Source organism: Macrotis lagotis, chromosome 5, assembly GCF_037893015.1.
Source record: "Macrotis lagotis isolate mMagLag1 chromosome 5, bilby.v1.9.chrom.fasta, whole genome shotgun sequence".
In the NCBI taxonomy this organism is placed as follows: Eukaryota; Metazoa; Chordata; class Mammalia; order Peramelemorphia; family Peramelidae; genus Macrotis; species Macrotis lagotis.
In genome coordinates this window covers 17,199,370-17,226,537 of record NC_133662.1, presented here as the reverse complement: position 1 = coordinate 17,226,537, position 27,168 = coordinate 17,199,370, and the positions used below count along the sequence as shown (strand labels likewise).

Here is a 27,168-nt window from a genome sequence, read left to right as displayed (position 1 = left end):
AAGCTGTGGGGCAGCTAGGTGGCACTGTGAATAGAACACCAACTCTGGAGTCAGGAGAACCTGAGTTCAAATACAGCTTCAGACAGTTAATAATTACCTAGCTGTCATTTAACCCCATTGACTTGCAAAAAACCTAAAAAAAGTTAAACAAGGCCTTTGATACTATATATATTATATAGTTTAAATACCATATGTATGCTTGCCAGAAAGACTATTTTATGGAGAACTCAAACAGGGCAAGCACTCATGACTGGGTGACTGAGTTCAGTGGAGTTGTGTGCCAGAAAAAGTTATATAAGGACACTCAGAATTTCTCTTAAGAACTTTGTAAGTGATTGTGCAGCATGGGAGACACTAGCATAGGACTGCCTAACATAGTTTGCATTTATTAGATACATTGAAAGAACTGGCTTAGTTTGGGGGAGTATCTAAAGGAAAGTGTGGAAAGAAGAGGCACTAAAATGAAGGTCCCCAAACTCATCGTGTTGACCTCATTGCTGTATGCTTATGAAACCTGGACAGTATAACAATACTATGCTAGGGATCTGAATCACTTTCATTTGAATTGTTTTAGGAAGATTTTGAAGATCACCTAGCTGGATAAGATACCAGACACTGAGGTCCTTTCTTGAACTACATTGACACAAATGTTCCTACAAAGAGTACAATACCAATGGGAAGACCATGTTCAAAAGCCAAATGTCTACTAGTCAAAAAGACTATTTTATGGAAAATTCATACAAGGCAAGTGCTCATGTGGGGTTCAGAAAAAGCAATACAAGGACATCATCTCTTAAGAACTTTGGAAGGGAAAAATAAAAAAAAATAATAAGAACTTTGGAAGTGATTGTGCAGCACGGCACAGGATCATCCAGCATGATGTGCCCTCATCACAGAGGTTGTGCTATGAGCAAGACAGAATGGGAACAGCTCAAAGGAAACAAGATTAGAGAATACTTCCAATATGTATAGAGCATTCTGAGTTTGTATTGGTCTGTTCAGCCACATAGTGATGCCATTTTGGTCTTTTTCCATAACAAAGGAAAAGAACCAACCATCCCATCTGTGCTACTGATATCTTAGTCTAGACTTGGGGATTTCAGACAAGTCTCTGTTGATACAAGGCTGCATTTTTACCCTGGGATGCAGGGTAAAATAGCAGAAGAACCATAAGGTGATCTGAGGCTATTTGTCTACTCTCAATGAGATGGAAAAAGGAATGGAACTAAATATGTATTTGACTGCTGGACACTGACAGCTAAGCAGCTATCATTATTAAGGGCTCCTGATAGGTCTTAAGACCATTATTTCATTTTGGAGTTTCAGGAGACAGACTATGGTGTCATTTTATTTCTCTTTGTCAATGAAAGAAAACAACCAACAATCATTTGTAAAAAACACTTAGCATAGTGACTGGAATTTAGTGGGCACCATATACAGCTTATTCCCTTCCTCTTCTTTTCCAGAGGTCTTTGGACCATTGAGAATGACTGCATTACTTGGATTCTGAGGTTTCTTTCGGCTTTGGATTTACGCTTTGTGGTATGGCATAACTGACATGGACAGCAATCTTAGATCTCTTCCTCTCTCCCCAGGGGCATAATAGACAATAATTTCTGTTTAGACTCCAGAACTCTGTGTCCAGCAGTTACCCCTCCCCATTTTTCCCAGCTTCCTTTAGACAAATCTCTTCCCTAGAGGTGGAGAAGGTACAGAGAAGTTTGAGTGGGAAGGATTTAATGTGACCAGGAAGAAGGGGAGAATCTTTTAATGTACCACTAGTTTCTCTTGGCATGGAGAAAGGTCACAGTAAGAGGCAGTGAGGAGATGGTATCCTTTTATCCTGGATGTCCTTCCTAGACAGACCCCCATGTCCCCAACAGCTGCCATTCATTTGAACTAATCCTCTCTGATCAGACAGTGCTAGGCCCAGTTCTCTTCACCTTTACCCTTGTTACTTCCCTGTTTTCCTATGTCCAGTTTCTTTATATACCTAAACATGGAATGGATATTTATGGGACAAGGAAATCTAAAGTGTAACATAAGCTCCTATAGTGTTTCTAAAGACATCTTTGAGATCAAAACTCTGACCAGTAAAATCCCTCAGAGATAAGTGCTCTCTCCTTTCTCCTCTGAGGTTAGAACTTCTGTTCCTTCCACTTTTCTTACTTCCCTAAATCAGAGCTTCCGCTCACTCTCTTTTTCTTCTTTACTCTCAGAGACTACCAACTTTTTTAGTGAAGAATTAGAACCAACACCCTCCTGCCATCCATCAACCCAAGTATGGAATGAAGAGACCACCTCCCATGTCCTCTGGCTCTGGACCATGGAAGCATGATGGCTCAGGCATCCCAACTGCTACTGCTGCTTTTGCTGTTCATGGGTATCTGGGAGGAGGGTGATGAGGAGGTTAGGGAATACTATTCCTAGCAGGGAGCAGAGAAAAGTGCAGGGAGAAGGGAGGAAGAGAAGGGAAGAAGTACAATGTTGTATTGCTATGAGGGATTGAGAGAGAGATAGGAGCAGTGGTATGCTAGAGTCACCATTTTGTAGCTTATAAAGGCTGGTTTTTAAATATTCTGTGAGATTTACATTTTGAAAAGTGGCAAATACTGCATACAACTGAAGAATTGATTTATTGTTTTGTTGATAGATGATTTATAAAACCAAGGTGAGAATGTTAATAAGGCAGTTTATATTTTAAAATGTCTTGAGTATATATGTATATATGGGTAAATTTATAAATATAAGCCGAGAAAAGAAGAAAGAAGGGAAAAGGCTGAGGAGCAGGGAGGGAAGAAGAAGAAAACAGACAAAAGGAGGGAAAGAGAAAAATTGAGAGAACTGGTTGTTACTTCCTAGCACATAACTGATTAGAAGGTTCCTTTGGATGTGAGGTTGGTTCATTGAGGTAGATTTGGTTTTTTTTTTTTTAGAAGAGGATGTTATATTTAAGGAGATCAGCCTTCTTACCTTGTTCATATTTTTCAATCAAAGAAAGGAGGAAACCTAAGAGAGGCAAACTGAACTCCCCCTTTCCTGATGATTTGCTTTTCAGGTTCACAGGGACAAGATTCAGTAGTGCAGTTCCAGAAGGGACAAACATTCAGAGTGAGTTGCAGGTACACTCCCCAGAGAAATGAGAAAAGGTGGAAAATCTGGTGTAAATTGCAAGAGAATGGACAATGTAAAAAACTAATTACTAGGAACTCAAAATCTATAGAACATTCAGACCTTCGAGCCTCCCTGGAGGATAACACCAACACTGGTATCATCACCATCACCATGTCAGATCTTAGGATGAAGGATTCAGGAATCTATTACTGTGGAATCCATCGCTCTGGCAGCAACACTATTGATGTTATCAGCATAATCAGACTGGAATTTTCTCCAGGTAAGTCCCTGCCAACTCAATCAATCCCCTTTAGTTCAAGCAGAGCTTAGGAAATACCTAGTCTGAACATGAGCTTAGGTCTACTTGGGGGTCTTAAGGGAGAAGCTGCTTGTCCTCATTCAGTCCGTCAGATTCCTACCCTTTACCATTCCCATCCTCTCTTCACCACTTTCCACAGTATTGATGATAGTTCATCTTCTGGTCCCTGGGAAGTTGGGGCATTTTCTTCTCTGCTTTCATTGAATGCAGGGTAGATAGTTTTCCTGAACTTTTAAGTCCATGTCTCACATTCACACTCCTTCAAAGAAATGTACTTGTGGCTTGTACAGGAATAGACACATCTAGGATCTTCTCAACATATATACAGTCTCCCAGAATTGTGCTTCACTGACCAATATTGCCTGTAGCTTTGGGCCAGAAGACAAGGCAGAGGAAGGTGGTTTTACCAGATCCTGGCAGATTCTAATAGAAGATCATAGACATCCTATCAAGTATCAGTTGTGACCTTGAGAGGTCATTCCACTTCTCTTAAATTTAGTTCATCATTTATAAAATGAGCTCCTGGGGGGAGGAGATTGCAACAATGAGCATGGGGAAGTACACTTTGTGAATTAGAAATACTCTGCATCTGCAAATTGTTAATATTGCCTTCATTCTGGATACCAATTATAATCATCTCCTGTGGATAAAGAAAGCATCTCATAGAGATATATCTGGTTAGGCCATCAGAGAGTGTCTGAGTGTGATACAGGAGTATGATGGTGACATTAGCAGTTGAAAAAATAAGCTAGCATTCTTGACAATACATCATGAATGGGATATTTTCTACAATAATATATTAGCCCAAAGCATGCATGCATATGATACCTAAAGCTTTTTTAAGGCTCGACACTCATTGGGGTCAGCAGTCTAGTTGTTCTGGCCTCTCCAGGAAAGAAAAGGCCTGTGAGGGTGTGGCATCTAGGGTTGAGTTTCCTTCCTCTTTTTTTTCCAGCAACAACAATGAAAACCACCATACATCCTCAAACTACCATTGATTCACCTCTCACCACTTCTGCCATCCCCTTGGACACCAGCAGGTACAATTCCTTTTTGAAAATCCCTTGTGTCTCAAGAGCTCAAAGCCTCAGCAGTTAATATGTGACTTACCTTGTGTTGCCCCAGACTATTAGACTAAATTGTTCTTTTCTCAGCCTTACATTCTGGAGGGGAGGAAAAAAAGAACAAAGTGAGGGAGCTGAGGGTTCTCTTGGGTCTAGTGAAACTATACTTCTTAGCTTTCCCACTCTCCCTCATTTTCAAGCACAAGATGGCTTAACATTTGATTTCTTTTAACCCTGGCATGGCGTTTTCAGTCCTGAATCCACAGTATTTATGTCATATGCTAAGCCCTTCCACTCCAGCAACACTACAATTTTGACAAGGGGATTGTTTATCAAACTTCCTCATCTCTAGATAAATATCCAAATTCTTCTCTGTGAAATAGCTTTCTCTTCTTGATAAACTGGGCAGCAATTCCTCAGGATTGACTGCTTTTCCATTCTTCTTCCATTAGAGATTAATGAACCAGACAGTTGGGAAGCAAGGAAAATTTCCTTTCTAGAAAAAAAAAGATTGCTTAGAACATGCATGCTCAGAAAAATATTCTTGTTGCTATTACTTCTCTCTCAATCATTTCTCAACCCCTAATTTCTGACTTCATCACTCAATTGAAACTGCCCTTTTCAAGATAACAAAAGATGTCTTAATTGGTATTTTCTTAATACTCATCCCTCTGGATATCTCTGTACTATCTTATTCTCCTGATGACCCCTATCCCACCTCTACCTCCCTTTCTCTTAGAAATTTTTTTTGGTTTTTCATAAATATTTTCTTTCAATTCTCTCAGCTTCTCTCAGTTCCTTTACAGATCCCTTTGCTGGGTTTTCATTCATGTCTGTCCCTTCTGTGAGAATTTCCTGACCTAGACTAATCCTGCTTCCCCTCTCACTCTATTGTCTCTAGGTCAAAGGTTCAAATCCTATGGTCTCTGAACTTGCTATAGCTTTTTCCAGATTATTTTAGGACTCCAGGACATGAAGAGGGTTGAGAACCCTTTGATGCAACAGATAATTCATTCTAGGAAAATGAATTATCTTATATATTCAAATTATATACACACACATAACACATATGCACACATACAAACACACACATGTAATCACATGCACAAACACATGTGTATCCATATATGCATTATATATATTCCTCTCTAGTATCATGTCATCAAATAACTAATATCCATATAATTATATATCTAAAACTGAATTTCATTTAGGCAATTCAAACTCAACTGGTCCAAAATGAAGCTCACTATCTTTTTCAACCCCTCTTACCCCCCACTCCCAAATCAATCCTGCCTTCAAACTTCCCCATTTCTGTTAAGGGCATCTAATCCTTCTAATGAGTCAGATTGGCATCCTCAAAGTCACCCTTGATTCTTCACTCTCTTTTCCACTTCTAATCCAATTAGATGACCAATTCATTCATTATTCACAATCTTTCTTTCTCTTGTCTACCCTTTTCCATTCAAATAGCCACCACTCTGATCTAGCTTACTAGTCAATAAGCATAAGCACTGACTATGGGTGGGCTACTCTGCTAAATCTTAAGCATACAAAAGAAAGTAAAACCCCAGTCTCTGTTCCTAAGACTCATATTCTAATGGGGAGAGAAAATATGCAATAAAACTAATATAAAATATAAATGGAAAGTAGTCCCAGATTGAAGTCATTAACTCTCTATGTGCATTTGTGTGTGTGAGAGAGTATATGTGAGAGTGTGTGTGTGTATGTGTGTGTGTGTGTGTGTGTGTGTGTGTGTGTGTGTTTGTGCATTTAGATGTATGTAAGACTATTAGGAAAGGTTTTCTGCAGGTAAGTTTGCTGTTTAGATCCTTGTCACCTCTTATTTGGAGTGTTTCAAAAGTTTCAATTGTTCTCCCTGATTCCAGTCTCTTTCCTTTGCTAATCCACTTTCTCTTTTTGTGACAGAGTAAGGGTTGATAAATTCAAATTTTATTTTATTTTACTTTATTTTTCCCTGATTACATGCAAAAACAAGTTTCCTTATTCACTTTTAAAACACTGTGTTCTGAATTCTCTCCTTTTCTCACACCCCAATCCCTCTCATTTGATATAGGTTAGAAATATGTAGTTGTGAAAAAGCACTACTACAATAGTCAAGTTACTACTTGTAAAAGTAAATATAATCCCTCCCCCACAAGAAAAGAGAGATCTCAAAAAAATATAGTAAAAATCTGTATTCAGACACCATCAGCAATGTCTTTGGGATGGATAGTATTCTTTTTTTTTTAAAAATATATAAATATTTTATTTGTTTTCCAATTATATACAATAGTAGTTTCTACCTATTTTTTTATAAATACTATATTTTATTTTTATTTAAGGCAATGGGGTTAAGAGTGACTTACCCAAGGTCACACAGCTAGGTAAATATTATGTGTCTGAGGTCGGATTTGAACTCAGGTCCTCCTGACTCCAGGGCTGGTACTCTATCCACTGCACCACCTAGCTGCCCCTATCTATCATTTTTGTAAGGTTTTGAATTTTACAATTTTTCTCCCCTCCCCTTCCCCCCCCCACAGAAGGTAATCTGATAATCTTTGCATTGTTTCCAGGCTATGCATTGATCAAAATTGAAAGTATTGAGAGAAAAAACATATTCTTGAGGAAAAAATAAAATATTAGAGATAGCAAAATTTTGTAGTATATAAGACAATCTTTTTCATAAAAAATTGAAGGCAGTAATCTTTGGTCTTTGTTTAAACTCCACAGTTCTTTCTCTGGATATAGACTGGTATTCTCCATCACAGATACTCCACAATTGTCCCTGATTATTACATTGATGGGATGAGCAAGTCCATTAAGGTTAATCATCACTCCTATACTGCTGTTAGGATGTATAATGTTCTTCTGGTTCTGCTCATCTTGTTCAACATCGATTCATGCAAGTCTTTCCAGGCTTCTCTCAAATCCCATCCCTCCTGGTTTCTAATAGAACAATAGTGTTCCATAACATGCATATACCACAATTTGTTCAGCCATTCCCCAATTGATGGACATACCCTTGATTCTTTCACCACAAACAGAGCTGCTATGAATATTTTTGTACAAGTGATGTTTTTGTCCTTTATCATGATCTCTTCAGGGTATAGATTCAGTAGTGGTATTGCTGGATCAAAGGATAGATAGTATTCTTTACCATGAGTCCTTCAGAATTCTCTTGAATCACAGCATTGCTGAGATAGGTTAAGTCATTCACCACTGATCATTCTATAATATTGCTATTTGTTTGTATATAGTACATTTCTCATTGCATCTGCTCACATAAGCCTCTCCAGGTTTTAATGAGAGTATCTATTCATCATTTCTTATAGCAAAATAATATTCTATCATAATCACATATAACAGTTTATGTAGCCATTCCCCAAATGATGGATATCCCCTCAATTTACAGTTCCTTGCCACTAGAAAAGAGCTGCTATAAATACTCTTATACTGTAAGTCCATTTCCTTCCTGTTTTTCAACTCTTCTAGCATATAGACCTGGTAGTAGCATTGTTAGATCAAAGGGAGGCATGGTTTTCTAAGCCCTTGGGCATAATTCCAAATTGCTCTAAAGAATTGTTGAAACATTTTACAACTCCTCCTACAGGACAGCAATGTCTCAGCAATTCCCCTACATACCCTCCAATATCTGTCATTTTCTCTTCCTATCCAGCAAGTCCAATAGGTATAAGGTAGTAAGTACCTCAGAATTATTCTGACCTACATTTCTCCTATCAATAGTGAGCTAAAATTTTTTTAAAGGATTTAAATAGATAGCATCTGAAAACTGTTCATAACTTTTGATCATTTATCAGTTGGGGAATGGCTTAATTTTGTTATAAATTTCACTCAGTTCTCTATATTTGAGAAATGAAGTCTTTATCAGGGAAACTTATTTCAATAATTTCCCCATAGTTATTATTGCTAACTGTTATTTCCCTCCATCCTATTCCGTCCAGTTCCATTTATTCTATTCTCTCTCTCCTTTTACCTTATTCCTCCTCAAAAGTGTTTTGAAACTGACTATCCCCTTCCACAATTTTCCTTCCAGTCTATTACCTCTTCCTCTTCTCCCATCCTTTCCCCCTCCTTCATTCCTCTAGGGTAAGAAAAATTTCTATATCCAAATGAATGTATATGGTATTTCCTCTCTGAGCCAAATTCAATAAGAGTAAGGCTCTTTCACACCCTTAATAAAACAATAATTTCAGTCACTGAGCAGCAACTGATGAAAGTTTGTTATAATACCTTAGAATTTAAATAGTTAACTCATTGGATTTTAAAAACAAGTTTGCAAGTTGCATACTTTGTTTTACATTGCACATATTTTCAGACTATGACTTTTTTTAAAGGAAAGATTTTATTTATTTTGAGCTTTACAATTTTCCCCCTATTCTTACTTCCCCCCACCCCGGCCCCCACAGAAGGCAGTCTGTTAGTCTTTGCATTTTTTTCCATGGTATACACTGATCTAAGTTGGATGTGATGAGAGAGAAATCATATCCTTAAGGAAGAAAAATAAAATATAAGAGATAGCAAAATTACACAATAAGATAATGATTTTTTTTTTAAATTAAAGGTAATAGTCTTGGGTGTTTTTTCAAAGTCCACAATTCTTTCTCTGGAAACAGATAGTATTTTCTACCACAGATATTCCAAAATTGTGTCTGATTGTTGCACTGATGGAATGAGCAAGTCCATTAAGATTGATCATCACTCCCATGTTGCTGTTAGAGTATAAAATTTTCCTCTGGTTCTGCTCATTTCACTCAGCATCACTTCATGCAAATCCCTCCAGACTTCCCTGAATTCCCATCTCTCCTAGTTTCTAATAGAACAATAATATTACATGACATACATATACCACAGATTGTTCAGCCATTCCCCAGATGAAGGACATTTACTTAATTTCCAATTCTTTGCCACCACAAACAGGGCTGCTATGGATATTTTTGTACAAGTGATGTTTTTACCCCTTTTCATCATCTTTTCAGGGTATAGACCCTGTAGTGGTATTGCTGGATTAAAGGGTATGCACATTTTTGTTGCCCTTTGGGTGTAATTCCAAATTTCTCTCCAGAAAAGTTGGATGAATTCACAGCTCCACCAACAATGTATTAGTGTCCCAGATGCAACATGTATACTTCTGAATGCATTGAAGCTTAAAAATTTCACTAGGACTTTTGTGATGCCCTATACACACATGCGTGCATGTGTGTATTCATGTGTGTATGCACATATGTATATGTATGCATGTGTGTGTATTTTGTTAGGTTGTTCAAACATGAGTCTTATGTATATGTATGCATATATGTGTATTTTGTTAGGTTGTTCAAACATGAGTTCATGTACTATATCCATAGGATTTTCTTGGCAAAGAAACCAGAGTGGTTTGTCGTTTCTTTCTCTAGAGCATCCTCATTTTATAGATGAGGAACTGAGGAAAATAAGATTTAAATGACTTGTCCAGGATAACACAACTAGTAAGTATTTGAGCCTGAGTTTGAACTCAGATCTTTCTAACTATAGGACCTACATTTTCTATTCACTGAGCCACCTACCTGTCTTTATATCTTCTTTTGGGTATACATATAAAGCTATATATATTACAATATGATATCAGATACATATGCATAAATATGCATTGCATAAGTGTATATATATGCACCATATATGCATACATATATCTATATCATAATCTATCTTCATCTCTATCTATATTTGAAGTATAAACCATTTATATCTCCATAATATTTCTCTTCTAATTCCCTCTTTTTATTCACAAGATCATCAGCTTGGTTTCAGGCTCCTCACCTCTTGCCTAGATTATTGCTTTAGCTTCCTTTGTTGGTTACCTGCCCTAAGATGCTCCCCTCCACGAAGGTGCCAAAGTAATATTCCTTTTGTGCATATCTGGTCTTGTCACACCCTGACTAATAAACTCTACTGTCTGCTTATTACCTCTACAATAATATACTAATCTCCCCTCCTTGATTTTTCAATCTGTTCACAACCTGGGCTCTTCCTATCTGTTTAATCTAATTACATATTGAACTCTTTCTCTTTCTTTACAGGTCAGCCAAACTGGGCTTCTCTTTCACAACAGCCCATCTCCCAATTTCATGCATTCATATGGGCTGTTCTTAAGGCCTAGAATTCTTCCCCTCCTCAGCTCTGCCTCATAGGATTTCTCTCCTTTCAAGATAAAACTTAAGAACCATAGATGAAGCCTTTCCTAACCTCCTCCAACTACTACTGCCTTCCTTCACTCCCTATCTTGAACTTAAACATTTTGCATTTATTTTGTCTTTCTTCTGAATAAATTCATATATAAATGTGTTATCTCCTCAAAAGAATATGAGCTTCTTGACAGTAAATATTGTCTCATTATATATACCTCAATGCTTAATATCCTTAGAGCATCTGACTCATAGATGGTGCTTAATAAATGTGTATTGATTTATTTATATAAGGCAAATTCATATATATATATATAATATTTGACATAAGAGAGAAATGATTGGATATAGGAGGTATTGAGAGTATGAGGAGTATAATGTACACTCAAGTATAATGCTGAGGTTTAAGGAGGTTTGGAAGAAAATGTGAGATCATTTTGCACATATCAGATTTGACAGTGAGAGTATAGGACACCCAGTTTGAAATCTCATAGGATGAGTGTGCGACATAATCATGGGAACAATTAAATTTTGGTGAGGGAAGGAAGGAAGGAAGGAAGGAAGGAAGGAAGGAATGAAGGAAGGAAGGAAGGAAGGAAAGGAAAGGCACAAGCATTTTTTTAGAGCCTACTTAGTGTGTACAGGACTCTGGGCTAGGTGCTTTACAATCATTTATTTGATAGGGGAGAATTCTGGGAAAGATATAGAATATGGGGCTCTGTTTGGATCTAGCTGAAGTCAGACTCAAGAAGATCACCAAGTAGCTAAGAGGAACTTGAAAGTTTCCTACTGACAGGTGTGGAGAAGGGAGTAGGAAGCCCCTCCAAAACTCAGTCTTTCTATCAACTCAGGCATAGGGTAAGTTATCACCCCCACTGTGATTTTGTTAGATTTGATAATGTCTCACCTGATTAGTCTCCCTTTCCATTAGTCCAAGACACAACCAGAAATTCATCATTTGGGGCTTCGTGCTGGCCTCCTTGCTCCTACTTGGGCTCCTCAGTGCAGGCATCGTGTATACAGTGAAAATCTCACGAAAACCTAGGACAGGTAAGACACACATGGTCAACTTGTCCTCTTCCCAAGGAACCCTCAGCTGCCTCTATCCCTCTCTCTCTCTGACTTTTTCCTCTGTATATGTCTCTATCTCTTTCACAAACACACATAAACCAACACACACATACTCCTTGAGACACTATGATGTAGAAATGGAATACAAATAAAATAAGTTTTGATTGAAGGAATGGTGAAAAGCATCATGAAATGTACCAAGCACTTCTTTCAGTGAGCAGATCCTAATTTGGGGGAGGTGAAGAGTGGAGTATATCTCTGCTGTCTCCTAGAGTTGAGTTCTTCTAAAGGCATGTGCTTTGAACAGGTGATGATAATTGCCAACATAACTATGATGACCTTGAGGAGCAAAGGACTAGGGTAAGTAGTACTAATCATCTTTTGCATGTCTCTAAATGCATTGTGCCTTTCCATACAACTTCACATACCTTATCCCATTTGTCCCTGATAAGAGTCCTATGATCTGGAGTGAAAGGGTGTTTTCTCCATGACATAGAACAGCAGGACTCAATGGATAGGAAACTGGTTAATGAGAAGGGAAGACCTAAGTTCAAGTCTTGCCCGAGACACATACTGGGAGGGTGACTTTGAGACAACCATTTAGTTTCTTGGGGGCCCAAGGCAACCAATACTCAGTGGAATAGGTTATAGAACAGGGACTGCACTGGTAAAGGCAGTTTCTTCCTATGTAATCTGCTCTCCACCAAAACGTCACCATTCTGGTTCAAAAAGGAAGGAAAAAAAAACCTCTGAGCAGATCCCAGGATCATGGGGTCAGAGAGATAAGAGAATTTAAAGACTACCTAGTCCAACCCTTTCATAATAGAAATAGAGAACCAGAGATTTACAGAGGTCACAGAACAAGATAGTAGACAAGAAAGATGTCTAGATTTGGAGGCCGAAAGATAAAGGTTTGAATCTCACCACAGACATATACTGATTGTGTGGTCTTGGGAAATTCATGAGGTAACTCCCTTGACCACAGTTTTTTCATTTGTAAAATGAGTTAAGCTCCTCAATTTTCTCCATGGTTCTTTCTGGTTCTAAATCTAGACAGGATAAATTATAGAAGGTTAGTGCCTTCCCTCTGTTGATTATCTCCATAGATTGACTTTACAAAGTTGTTTGAATTTTGTTTCCTTTATTAGATTGTGTGAGTTTTTTTGAGAGGAGGGATGGTCTTTTTCTTTCCTTTGTTTCCTTAGTGCCTAGCATGCAGAAGGTGCTTGATATTTATTTCTTGAATGGTTCTCTAGAGATAATCAAAAGAGCGGAAAGGGGGATTGGGAAAGACTTCTTGTAGAAGAGGTGATTTTTGGTCAGACATGAAGGTAGACAGGAAGGCCAGAAGGTGAGGATGAGGAGGGAGAGAATTCTAGGCATAGGGAAAGGCCAGCAAAATGTACCAAATCAAGAGATAGAGTGTCCTGTGCAAGGAAATCAGAGAGGTTGGATAATAAAACACTTCGTGGGGGGGGGGGGACGTAAGGAGTAAAAAGACTAAAAAGGTAGGAGGACATCACATTGTGAAGGGCTTGAATGGCAAAAAAATGGTATATTTTTATTGTAGGTGATAAGGAAATGCTTGAGTTTACTAAATGTGGATACATGTGGTATGGGGTGATATGATCAAATGAGTACAGGGGAGTGGAGAAAGTCTTGAAGCAGGAAAACCAACCATTGGGTTATAATAGTCTAGGAATTCAGGTGACTAGGTGGTCCAGTGGCTAGAGCACAGTGGATAGGAAAATTCATTTTCATGAATTCAAATCCAGCCTCATATGCTTACTAGATGTGTGATACTGGACAAGTCACTTGATCCTGTTTGACTTAGTTTCCTCACCTGTTAAATAAACCAAGGAAGGAAATAGCAAACTCATATAGGATCTTTCCAAAGAAAACATCAAGTGAGGGTTTTGAATGTGGAGTCAGATTCAACTGAACAACAAGAACAAGGTACATTAGGGTGGTGGTAGTTTCAAAAGAAGAGAAAGAACTAAATGAGAGAGATATTATAAAGGTAAAATTAACAGGCCTTGGCAACAGATTGGGTATGGAAGATAAGTGAGACAGAGATAAGAAGAGGGCTTGGGAGAAAGATAATGAATTCAGTTTTAGACTCCTTGAGTTTGAGATACCCATGGATATCCAGTTGAAGATGTTCAATGGGCAGTTGGAGATTTGAGTCTGGAGACTGTAAGAGAATTAAGGTTTGGAGAAGTGGTTCTGAGAATCATTAGCATAGAGATGTTAAATTACTGGGAGCTGATGATATCACCAATTGAAATAGTGAAAAAAAAAGAGAAGAAAGTCTGGGATAGAGGCCCAGGGGACACCTACTATTAGTGAATGCAACTTGGATGAAGATCCAGCAAAGGTGAATGAGAAGGAATGGTTTGTCAGAAAGGAGAAGAATAAGATTAAGGTAGCATCATAGTGATTTAGAAAAAGAGAATATCAGGAAATGGGTGATTGATGGTTTCTAGAGAGGTTTAGAACTGAAGTAGAGATCCAAATGCTCACTATAAACAGTGCACTGCATGACCCTAAAGCTACTTCTCTTACATATGGCAGTTAGAGAATTCAATGTGGATTTCTTAGTTTGAACTTGATCTGAAATTCTTAGTATGATCCCTATTGTACCATAAGTTTTGCCATGTAATCCCCCTACTATCCAATTAAGACAAATGGACTTTGCACCAGTTGGTAAATGTTTATTGATTGACAAAGGAAGCTGTTAGCATAATACAAGGCACATATCACTAACACAATGTGTGATTTTAGGAAAGTTATCTGTCTCACCTTTCTTGGACTCAGTATTCTCTTCTTTAAAATGAGGAAGGCATACACAATAGATCCAATGTTTTATATGTAAACCTATGACATTCCAGGTATGCTTCCTAGGCACATTCCCCTACCCCATTATATTCCCTCTCCTCTCCATCCCCACCAATGTGAACACCAAAGTTGCTACCAGTAGCTTCCCTAACCTTGATCTCTACTTTCTGATTTCTTTGGCTTCTAGGACATTTCCACAGAAATGCAAGAAGATTCTGAGGTCATCCAATATGCCTCAGTGATCCATGGAACCCATCTCAGCATTGGAGATTCAATCTATGTTAATACACACATAGGGCACAATCTTGGTTCAATTGATATCCCCAGTGAACCTGTGGAATATGCCAGCATTGCTAGAACTGGAAGCCAGTTTCCCAAATAAATTTCATACATTATGGAATGATTCCCAATAATTACTTATTAATAGGCTGTTTTACCCACTGCAAATTTATGGTACATAGCCACAACTGAATCTCTGCTCATCAATTCTTCCTTCCTCAATCTATCCCTCCATATGTGAGGGATTCTTACTCAGTAGGTCCAATTACTTCTTCCATACCCCAATTAGTCCCAAGGATTAATCAATCTCATATGAAAAATTTGAACCCCTGGAATTGAGAACATGGAACCTTTGTGAAGTAGAGTTATTCTGTATGGAGTAGAGAAGGATAAGGGTTACAGAGGAAGGGACAAAGCATAGAGAAGATGACAGTATTTTCCCAATTTCTGAAAGCCTTGGAATAAAGGGGAAAAGATTAGTAGTGACAGGTATTCCCAGTCTTTAAACACATGAAAGAAGAATCAGAGGAAGGGAATAAGTTGAAGGGAGGATATTATTTTACATACAGAGGGTTCCAGATTTCAGACTACAGAGAAGTCTGTGGCAGCAGATGAGATAATTCCAGCCCCCCAAATCTGACTGAAACACATCTTTTGGCAACCACTGAGTCAATATAAATCAAAAGGCAATTTATACTGAAGTGTTCTTGAACTAATCTAAATATATATATATATATATATATATATTATAAATGAGTATTTTTCTGTAATCTATGGGTAACAGGTAATATTATACCAGAAACAAATAAAGTTTTGGGTAATGTTATCCTTCCTTCTATGTGACTCATGTCCCTGGAGAAAGAAAAATGGTTATGTGAATAACTCATGGACAAACATACTGTCTAATAATCATCAAACTATATGTTCAAGTTCATGAAATTAAAAAGGGAACACTAAGTATCATATAATCTGCAATTAATATAAATAATCTCTAACCTAAACATTTTGTGGTGAACACTTTCCAGTGTCATTGAGAATTTGAACAATCACTCTTCACATGATTATGGTAGGTATTCTCTGATTATCATGCCTGAGTTCCCTAGGACCACAGGAAGCAGAAGAGTGACATGAATTCACTTGCAAGCACACTACATAAGAAATATCAAAACAAGGTTTTATTATAAGTTGCAGCAAAAACAAAGCATACACATATTTACACCAAATTCCCAAAATTTCCCAATTAGTATCTTCATTGCCATTTATAGTTCTAGTACCCACTCTCTTCACCTCCCCCTCCCCCTCCAGTTTTTTCATGATGGATGCCTTTCAGAGTCACCAGAAGAAAGTGATGTCTTCCCCTAAAATGGTCTCTCAGAGTCCCGACTCTAGAACATCTTCTCTTCCTAAGATTACTCCACCCTTAACTCCACTTATACCACAGACTCTGATTCTTTATTTAGTTAGAATAACATAGTCAGTGGGACATCTGCTTGTTTTGAATAAACTTTGACAATGCTAACTTGGTGCTATACCCTCAAAACACAGGTTTTCTTACCTAGGATGTTTGATCTTCCCCTAACTAACTTAGTGGTCCTTGCCTCCTAACTGGATTACAGGAGGTAAAAAAAAAAAAAAACAATTAAAATTCCTTGTCAGAAAGAGGCACGATTAGCAATCCTTGATTGACAACCCACTTTCCAATATGGTCAACTGTAAAGTTTCCCAATTACTCAGACCCCCTCTTTCCTGCATGTCAATAAAGCAGAGCTACTTCTATCAGGCAATTGGCTTTGCTGAAATGACCACTTTTAAAAAATTTTTTCTTTAATTTATTTACACATTACTAAAATATTCTTGTTTAAGAGTAAACATACTACTGCCTCCCCCACTTGAGAAATAAAGTAAAAGAAAGAAAAAAATGTGTTTCAGTCTGTGTTCTGATACCATCAGCTCTGTCTCAGGTGGATCATAGTCTTTATCATAAGTGCATCATAGGAGTTACTTCCATATTTTTTCCACAGTTGCTGTTGCTGATTATAATTCCCTCCATCCATTCCTCTCCACCACCATCTATTATATTTTCTCTCTCCTTTCACTTTGTCCCTCTTCAAAAATGTGCTGTGGGACAGCCAAGCAGACAGATAACTGGTCCTGGGGCCAAGAGGTCCCAAGGCTACATCCCACCCCAGAGACCCAACAACTACCCAGCCCCTTGGTAGAAGACAGGTCACCCAATCCCCTCACCTTGCAAAAAGTAAAAAAGAAAATGTGTTATTTTTGACTGTCCTTTCCTATCACCCACATCCCCATCCCTCTTCTGTCCTTTTTCTTCTGGATGTCTATACCCTATTGAGTATGTATGCTGTCTCCTCTCTGAGCCATTTCCAATGAGAATGAAGGCTCCCCCATTCCCCCTCGCCTTCCCCCCTTCCATACCATTGCAAAACCTACACGAAATATCTTTTATATGAAATATCTTAGCCTATTCTATCTATCCTTTCTCTTACTCCCAGTACTTACTCCCTTTTACCAATTGACTCCATTTTTATCATAAATTATATCTTCAAATTCAGCTCTTTCCTATGCCTCATCTATAAAAGCTCCTTCTACCTGCTCTATTAAATGAGAAAGTTTTTATGAGTATTATCAGTATCATCTTTCCATGCAGGAATACATGCAATTCATCATCATTAAGTCCCTTATAATTTACCCTTCTCATCCTGCCTCTCTATACTTCACCTGAGTCCTGTACTTGAAGATCAAACTTTCTGTTCAGCTCTGGTTATTTCAACAGGGTGTGTGTAATTCAGATCTGAAATAGTTACAGTTACCTGAATTAAATGTTACTCCTTTTAGTTTGCCTGAGCCCCTTACTAGGGCCAAGCTTTTGTTAACCAAATATTGATTGACAGTTGTATTCAACTTATGTTAATTGAGACTTTAAAGTTTAATAAATGTAGACTTCTTACCCTCAGGAGGTTTGAAAAGAGGGAGGGGGGAAAAAGGCCTCTACCTTGTGTTTAAAAAAGGGAAAAAACTATAGAGAGCTAAATCAGAGAGTAATTTAGGCACCTTTGACATTTCAAAGTATTTAGTTTTGTAACAAGTCTTGTGAATTTATATGTTATTAAGAAGGAAACTATAATTGGGATAAATTGTATGTCAAGGAATTTGGGAATATTGAATCATTTATTATTATATTTACTGATTTCTTTTGGTAAAAAGAAATACTGTACTAAATTTTGTTATCTGATTTGTTTTGATGTTAAAATTGATATTTATAATACATTGTCATAATTTCACAAGGTCTTTTGTTGGTAAAGGAAGAAAGTTTGTAATAATCTTTGTCTCTTATCACATGTTTATGAAAGGGAATATATATGTATGTATATGTATATTATATATATGACTAAAAGTAAAATCTAATTAACATGTTATTTGAAAATAAGGAAATGATTTAAGGTTATTTTGGATATGACTTCTGGAATTTAAGAGACGTATAAAGAACATTTTGTAGTTAAAAAAAGGGTTTTTTAGCAATCTGAAAATACATGTAATTGAATTAAGGAAAGCATAGGAATATTAACACACTCCTTCAAAAATAAAAAGAGGGGGCAGCTAGGTGGCGTAGTGGATAAAGCACTGGCCTTGGAGTCAGGAGTACTTGGGTTCAAATCCGGTCTCAGACACTTAATAATTACCTAGCCGTGTGGCCTTGGGCAAGCCACTTAACCCCATTTGCCTTGCAAAAACAAAACAAAAAAAAACAAACAAAAAAAGAGGTAATATATGATATGCCTGCCAATAGATTGAAATATGCAATTTAAGAACCTGCCAAAAGATTGAAATATGCAATTTAAGATTGAATTATGCAATTTATACTATAAATTTTTAGAAATTTGATTCTAATTGGCTTACTCTGGCTATGAAATTTTTGGGAATTGAAGGGTGCAAACAGAATAAGCCAGTGTTCAAGAAAGTCAGTATGAATATCTTATGCAAAAAAAGGGTAATGTAGAAAAATAGGGAAGGAAAGTGGATGGGATTTGACTAGGTAATAATCTGAGGGCCAGGATATGTTTGTAATTCCACAGATAATGGAAAAATCTGGGTTCCTGAAAGGAATGTCTGCATTATCACTGGAAGAGAGAACCAACACGAGGAGGAAGAAGCACAAGCCCTTGAAATACAAGAGAAAGAGACATAGGAACAGATTCTTGGAAGGAATCCAACTGATGCTTCTATTGGTATACCTTGTGCCATCTATCTATGGACAAGCATCCTCCTTGGGTTAAGATATAACATGTTGGGGGGGGATTACCAGAAATAACATTGCAAGTCAATGGCAGTGAATTAATGGGCAAGGAATTGATTTTAAGGAAAATGCTTCTGGGATCTCAGCAAAAATAAACTTCACAGGTTTGGCACTCAATCCACAGATGTTTCAGCAGAACAGGAAAAGCCACATGTGTTCAGATACAAGAGGTGAACTTTCATCATGTCAATGTCAGGAATATTGGGGTCTGTATGTAATGCAACAACGGGAAGGATTCGGAGATGCAAAAATTTTGTCAATATGCTGTTATATAGGATGTTGGAAAACAACGTGTTTATCCACCTTTTTTAGATTGTTATCCTAATGTAAGAACTTGTTATAAGATTGATGATGATTTTGTGATTCAATCATGGCATAATGACAGTTATAATGTATCATTATATGGTGGGATAGAAAGCTATTTGCTTCAATGAATAATGTCACAGTGCTGAAGGTGCTGTAGTAAGAGATAATTGGACTACAGCAATGGATTTATGGAAATGACTGGTTGATAAAAAGGAGATTAGCAAAACAGATGCTCTATAGAAAACATTTATTCATTGGCATCATTCCATAAAGTTACAAGCTTGCTTAGGAGGTAATTATGTATTTATATGGGGAAACAATGTGATGATAAGGAAGGAAGATGAGGAATTTAAAATAACCTGTTGTAATTGCACAGTGTTGGGAAAAATAGCAAATGACATTGATAATGCTTCAAAACAAGATCTCAAAGAATTGTAACCATTGGAGATAAAGTTGATATGTTAGAATTTCAATACAAACTGAGATGTGATTACAGATTTATGTGTTTTTGTATGACCAATATAAAGTCAAGATAAAATTGACTGGTTTGATAAACTTCCTACAATGATAAACAAGTCCTACAATGATGTGGACCCTCCCCATGCATGGTATATCAGTGATGGTAATGTTTATGATCATTATCAGTGCTATAGTACTTCTCATACTATATTGTCTGAAAAGAATCCACCCTCTTGCAGATGGCTTACAGGAAATTTGCCTCAAAAACTAAAAGGGAGATTTTTAAGAGACTGTTGAGGGTCACTGGAAGGTCATTGCATGACTGGGAATGACATAAAGGTCCTCTGGCTCACCTACACTGTGGTCTACTCACCTGGGTCAGCTCTCCTATCTTACCATCTGTTCCTTATGTTTTGGCACTTCCTGGAACATTGTGTGAAAACACTAAACTGGTGATAGCAGCATTGTGTGAGTGTACTAGCCTGAGGAAGTAAACTTTTGTCACCTGGTGTCCATGAACATTTGGCATTGTTTGATTGGCTATTTGGAGTGAATTGGAAGTCAATCAGGGATTAAGGGGATATTTAAGCTCTTGGATTCAGTTAAATAAACAGAGAACTTGCCATCTCTGTCTCCCATCTCTTCAACATTCACCTGAGTACTTGACTCCACTGGACTGAGTCAAGTAATAGGTTATGAGTAAAGTATAAGTTAGCCAGCCGGCATATAACAGTTTTCCTCAGAGAGTTTTTTATATACTTTTCCATCTGGCCAATTCTACTTTTTCAAGCATTCTTCTCTTCAATAACTTTTTGAACTGTTTTATCCATTTGACTTAAGCTAGTTTTTTTTTTTAGGTTTTTGCAAGGCAAATGGGGTTAAGTGGCTTGCCCAAGGCCACAGGGCTACGTAATTATTAAGTGTCTGAGGTTGGATTTGAACCCAGGTACTCCTGACTCCAAGGCCAATGCTCTATTCACTGTGCCACCTAGCCGCCCCAAGTTAGTTTTTAAAGTTATTTTCTTCAGCATTTTTTTTTTTTGGATCTCCTTGACTAAACTGCTGACTTCATTTTCATGTTCTTCTTGCATCTCTCATTTCTTTTCCAATTTTTCTTCTGCTTCCCTTACTTGATTTTCAAAATCTTTTTTTGAGCTGGAGCCCAACTTCTATATTTCTTGGAGTCTTTTTTTTGAATTATACAGATTTTATTTATTTTGAGTTTTATAATTTTTCCCCTAATCTTACTTCCCACCCCCACCCCCCACAGAAGGCAATTTGCCAGTCTTTACATTGCTTCCATGGTATACACTGATCCAAATTGAATGTGATGAGAGAGAAATCATATCCTTAAGGAAGAAACATAAAGTATAAAAGTTAGACAATAAGATATCAGTTGTCCCCCCCCCCCCCCAATTAAAGGCAATAGTTCTTGGTCTTTATTCAAACTCCACAGTTCTTTCTCTGGATACAGATGGTATTCTCCATTGCAGACAGCCCCAAATTGTCCCTGATTGTTGCACTGATGGAATGAGCAAATCCATCAAGAATGATCATCATCCCCATGTTGCTATTAGGGTGTACAGTGTTTTTCTGTTTCTGCTCATCTCACTCAGCATCAGTTCATGCAAATCCCTCAGGCTTCCCTGAATTCCCATCCCTCCTAGTTTCTTTTTTTTTAATTTATTTTTTATTCTCATTTTGTACAAATGTTTTTTACATTAATAAAATTTTTTTAATAAAATTTTCTTGTTTACAAGTAAACAAAATACCCCTCCTCCCCCATGAATATAGATAGACTTGCTTGGGTGAAAAAAGTAAAGGGGAGAGAAAAAATTAAAATTAAAAAAATAGTAATAATTGTAGGTATGGCCAGGTGGCGCAATGGACGAAGCACCAGCCCTGGAGCCACAAGCACCGGAGTCCATATCCAGCCTTGTAAACCCAACAATCACCCAGCCGTGTGACATGTAAGCCACCTGATCCCCACTGCCCTGCAAAAACCAAAAAGAAAGAAAGAAAAAAAAAAGACCCAAAATAAAATAAAATAGTAATAATAGTAGGGGTGGCTGGGTGGCAGACAGAGCATTGGCCCTTGAGCCAGGAACACCTGGGTCCAAATCCAGCCCCAGACACCCAAAGATCACCCTGCTATGTGGCCCCAGGCAGGCCATCCAGACCCACTTGCCCTGCACCCTCCCCCAAATAATAATAACAAAAAATGTGCTTGAGTCTTTGTTCCAACACCAACAACTCTGTCATGGGTGGATCTCATTCTTTATGATAAGTCCATCACAAAAGTTATTTCCATATTTTTCCACCTTTGCCATTGCTGATCGCAACTCCCTCCTTTCTTATTTCTCCACTACTATGTACTCTATTTTCTCTCTCCTTTCACTCTGACTATGGTGTAGGGTCGCTGAGTGGTGCAGCAGACAGATCCCTGGTCCTGGGGCCAAGAAGCCCTGAGCCCCCATACCACCCCTTAGGCCCAAAATCCACCTGGCCCTGTGGTCCTGGACAAGCCATCCAATCCTAGCCCCTTGCAAGAAGTAAGAAAAAAAATGTGTTATATCTGGCCACTCTCCCCTCATGGTCCATCCTTTCCTCCTTTATTCACATCCCCACCCCTTCCCCCTGCTCCCCGCTCCTTCTTACTCCAGATGTCTATACCCCATTGAGTATATATGCTGTTTCCTCTCCTAGCCATCTCTGATGAGAGCAAAGGTTCCCTCATTCCCCCTTGCCTCCCCACTTCCATATCATTGCAATAGCTCATTATAATAAAGAAAAGTTTTATTATATGAAATATCTTGTCCTATTACCCCTCTCCTTTTTCTTTCTCCCATTACATTTCCCTTTTTTTCTATTGACTCCATTTTTACACCATATTTTATCTTCGAATTCAGCTTTCTCCTGTGCTTCAACTATAAAAGCTCTCTCTACATGCTCTATTAACTGAGAAGGTTCATATGAGTATTATCAGTGTCATTTTTCTATGCAGGAATACATGCAGTTCATCCTCATTAAGTCCCTCATATTTTCCCCCTCTCCTCCAATCTCCATGCTTCACCTGAGTCCTGTATCTGAAGATCAAACCTTCTGTTCAGCTCTGGCTATTCCAAAAAGAACATTTGAAATTCCCCTGGTTCATTGAAAGTCCATCTTTTTCCCTGGAAGAGGACATTCAGCCTTGCTGGGTAGTTCATTCTTGGCTGCATTCCAAGCTCTTTTGCCTTCCAGTATATTGTATTCCAAGCCCTACGAGCTTCCAATGTAGCTGCTGCTAAGTCCTGTGTGATCCTGACTGCAGCTCCACGATATCTGAACTGTGTCTTTCTGGCTGCTTGTAATATTTTCTTTTTGACTTGGGAATTCTGGAACTTGGATATAATATTCCTAGGGGTTGATTTTTTGGGATCTCTTTCTTGGGGGGGATCGGTGGATTCTCTCCATTTCTATTTTGCCCTCTGCTTCTAGAATATCAGGGCAATTTTCCTGTAGTAATTCTTTGAAAATGATGTCAAGGCTCTTTTCCTGATCATGACTTTCAGGTATTCCAATAATTTTTAAATTATCTTTCCTAAGTCTGTTTTCCATATCAGTTGTTTTTTCAATGAGATATTTCACATTTTCTTCTAATTTTTCATTTTTTGGTTTTGAAGTATTGATTCCTGATTTCTGTTAAATTCATCAATCTCCCTGAATTCTATTCTTTGTCTGAAGGATTTGTTCTCCTCAGAGAGTTTTCTTATCTCTTTTTCCATCTGGCCCATTCTGCTTTTTAAAGCATTCTTCTCCTCAATAACTTTTTGAACTGTTTTATCCATTTGACCTAAGCTGGTTTTTAGCATGCTATTTTCTTCAGCATTTTTTTGGATTTCCTTGACTAAGCTGCTGACTTCATTTTCATGTTTTTCCTGCATCTCTCTCCTTTCTTGTCCCAGTTTTTCTTCCAACTCCCTCATTTGATTTTCAAAGTCTTTTTTGAGCTCTGTCATAGCCTGAGCCCAATTTCTGTTTTTCTTGGAGTCTTTAGATGCAGGAGCTTGTTCTTCCTCATGTTCAGACTGAGTATTTTGATCCTTCTTGGGCTCATTTGCAAAATATTTCCTCAATAGTCTTCCTTTTGTTTCTTTGCTTTCTCATTTTCCCAGCCTGGGCCTGGTTTGGGGGTGCTTCCTGAGCTTTTGGGACACCCCCACAAGGGTCGCAGTGTGTGAGGCTCTGTCCTCCCTTGTGGTCTGTGAATGACCATAAACACCTCCCTCTGCCACGGGGCTGAGGTGGGGGAGGCCCTGCTGTTCTATGGGGGGGGCCTAGACTGGGATTAGGATCTGAATGTGGTCAGATCCCCAGAGTCCTGTTCCAGAGACAGAGAACAGAGCTCTGCAGTCTCTCTTCACTCCCCTCCCTCAGCTCAATGGGCTCATGCCCTGGGGGCTCCTGCTTACTGGCTCTGCCTGCTTCTGTTTCCTGGATCAGGGCTGGGGAAAGACCATGCTGCTGGCTGTGTGCCCTGAGGGCTGCTCGCTCTGGCAGAGGTCCCCCGCTGTTCCCCCACTTTGTGCCTGGTGCTCCTCCGGGTGCAGCTCAGGGGACTCCCCCACTGCTGTGAGCTGAGATTCCAGCACCTTGGGGCTGCCTCCAGGAGGCTGAAGTCCTTTGGTTCTGGCAGGCTGCCCCTCTGGCGGGCCGCCCCTCCGACCCCAGGGAGCAGAGCCTTTCTGCTCTTTTCCAGGTTACCTTGAGTAGGAGAACTGCCTCACTGGGTCCCTTTGTGGGTTCCGTCTTTCGAAAATTTAGTTAGAGTCCTTAGCTGATGAATGTTATCAGAGAGCCCCCAAGACTCGATCCCTTCTTGTCCTCTTGGAGTCTTTAGATGCAAAAGCTTGGACTTTCTCATCTTCAGATTGAATATTTTGATCCTCCATGGGGCCAAAGTAATTGTCTATGGCCAGGTTCTTTTTTTTTCTGTTTACTTAGTTCCCTAGTCTGCGCCTGGTTTTGGGGTACTTCCTGAGCTTTTGAATATTATTGGGACACCCCTGCAAGAACCTCAGTGTGTGAGGCTCTGACTGCTCTCCTGGTTTATTGAATGACCACTAGCACAACCCTCTGCCCCAAGGCTGTGGGGAAGGGGGTCCCTGCTTTATGGGAGGCCCAGACTATGACCAGGGTCTGAATGTGTTCAAAAACAGGGTCTGAATGTGATCAAAACCCCAGAGTCCTGTTCCAGGGACAGAGGACAGACCTTGGCAGTCTCCCTCCACTCCCTTACCTTCCATGGGCTGAGCACTCAGGGCACAGCTACAGGGAGGCTCCTGCTGGGCAGCTCCACAGGCCTGCTTTTGTTTCCTGGGAGGCTGTGCTGAGGGGGGCCAGGCTGACCGGTTTTGTGCTTGCTCTGGAAGAGGTTTCCCTGGTGATCTTCCAGGTTGTGCTTTCTACTCCCTGGGGTACAGGTCAGGAAACTGCTTCTGCTGCTAGGAACCATAGCTCCCAGGTGCCCTGGGGTTGTTTCCGGGAGGCTGAAGTTCTTTGCTCAGGCCTGGTGCTGTTTCCCCCAACCCCATAGAACAGAGTCTTCCCACTATTTTCCAGGTTACCTTGGGCTAGAGAATTGCCCCACTGGATCTTTCTGTGGGTTCTGTCTCTCAAAAATTTGGTAAGAGTCACAATTTTAAGGTTTTTGAAATATTTTGGAGAGAGCACCTAGGAGAGGCTGTACTCCTGCTGCCATCTTGGCTTCCTTCCCCCCTCCCACTTTGTTAATCATTAAATTTGTCACTATTAACAAACAAATTATGCTTGGAGACTATACCACAGTTTATATTTATTGCATTTATTTATCACAAAGTAAGATAGAACCTTCCAAAACTATTTAAAGGTAAAAATGGAAGGAGAGTTGAGAGATAGGGGAACACATTTATAGAAGGAAAGTTGAGAGACAGGGAAACACATTTGTCAGCATTTTTACAATTTAAATTTTTTCTCTTTTTTTGAATCTGTTCTGAAATATTTTATTCTTTTCTATAAACTTGATCAATCATTATATTCCCTTTACCTTGAAATGCTTACTAACAAAATGTACATTTAATCATCAAATTTTCATTTTATGAATGCTCCAATATTATATATATGAAACTAATATTTGTTTTCTTTTGTATTGAGTTCAAGAGTTCAGTGCAATTCTGTTAACATATTTGTTTGCTAACTAGAATATTCTTAATCATTTTTAGTTATTAGAACCTTTGTGAATTCATTTATGATATGTAAAACAAATTAGGTGATAAACCATATTAAAGTTTGAACAAATAGTTTATGTTTTAGTTTGTATATATTTTCAATGCTAGAATTAGAATTTTCTCCCCCAAAAGTAAATAATATGTGTAATCTTTAAAGAGTGCTATTTGCTTTCCTGTTAACATTCAATATGGCATAACCATGACCAGCTTCTAGCTGGGCAAAAATTATGATGTCAACAATTAAAAAGATCATGTTGAATACATAAACTAGAAAAAGTTGGTTTGAAAATAATAACTGGAAACAACAGATAGTAAAGAGTTTTAGGTAAGACTTAAACAGAACTGGCAACATACTTTTAAATAGAAAATTATTATTATTATTGGTGGAAATGAGGGTTTTGCTTCCTATTCTTATACAGAAAGACATCATATAGCAAGTATAATTTTTAGCATATTGAGATATGATATTTTGTGATACATGAAAGTTGACCTACTATAATGTCTTAATGCTATTGATTTCATTTACTGGGATAAAGGTTTTTTTGGCAGTGAAGATGCTAAGCAAATATAAAAATGAGATGTGATATAATTACAAAGTGATGACTCAATCTGATGTGACAAGTTTATCATTTTTATTCCTAAAAATAGACAAAGTATGAAAAAATCAAGATAAAAAATTAACATGATATCCAGAAAGTTGGAATGCTGCTTTGATAGTCAATGATCATTCTCCTAAATAATCAGTTTTGAAATTTATGAATGGCATATCTACACAACTTTCCTACAAAGACATTTTACTCTACCAAAAACTTTAAATCATGCAAATTAATGACTGATTTATTTTTTTTTAGAAATGTTTATCATCGATATACACATTTCAGAACTTTGTTTTGCCATAAAATCTTGAGGTTTTTTTTAGGTTATAGACAGAAGTTTCTTCAAATTTCCTAACCAAATGGAAAGAAATACT

General features: G+C 38.2%; 1 protein-coding gene across 3 annotated transcripts; it reads left to right on the top strand.

Moving 5' to 3' along the window:
- The first annotated feature begins 1,474 nt into the window (after positions 1 to 1,474).
- LOC141523594 (natural cytotoxicity triggering receptor 2-like) lies at positions 1,475 to 20,524 on the top strand. Of its 3 annotated transcripts, none has more exons than XM_074236893.1 (7): positions 1,475 to 1,542; positions 2,220 to 2,383; positions 3,059 to 3,394; positions 4,389 to 4,473; positions 11,614 to 11,732; positions 12,061 to 12,113; positions 18,965 to 20,524. In XM_074236893.1, the coding sequence occupies exons 2-7, from the start codon at positions 2,335 to 2,337 to the stop codon at positions 19,163 to 19,165; spliced, it is 843 nt and encodes a 280-aa protein (XP_074092994.1). In that variant the 5' UTR covers positions 1,475 to 1,542; positions 2,220 to 2,334; the 3' UTR covers positions 19,166 to 20,524. The 3 variants fall into 3 exon arrangements, with proteins under 3 accessions (XP_074092994.1, XP_074092995.1, XP_074092996.1); XM_074236894.1 differs by lacking the exon at positions 18,965 to 20,524 and adding an exon at positions 14,779 to 15,574; XM_074236895.1 differs by lacking the exon at positions 12,061 to 12,113 and having other exon boundaries at positions 18,965 to 19,153.
- Positions 20,525 to 27,168: the final 6,644 nt, after the last annotated feature.

Bases quoted from the DNA above. Each gene is read 5' to 3' on its own strand.
- LOC141523594 (XM_074236893.1), top strand. From the start codon at position 2,335: ATGATGGCTCAGGCATCCCAACTGCTACTGCTGCTTTTGCTGTTCATG. The intron at 2,384-3,058 runs GTATCTGGGAGG...TTTGCTTTTCAG, and splicing joins GCTGCTTTTGCTGTTCATGG to GTTCACAGGGACAAGATTCA. The intron at 12,114-18,964 runs GTAAGTAGTACT...GTAATTCCACAG, and splicing joins TTGAGGAGCAAAGGACTAGG to ATAATGGAAAAATCTGGGTT.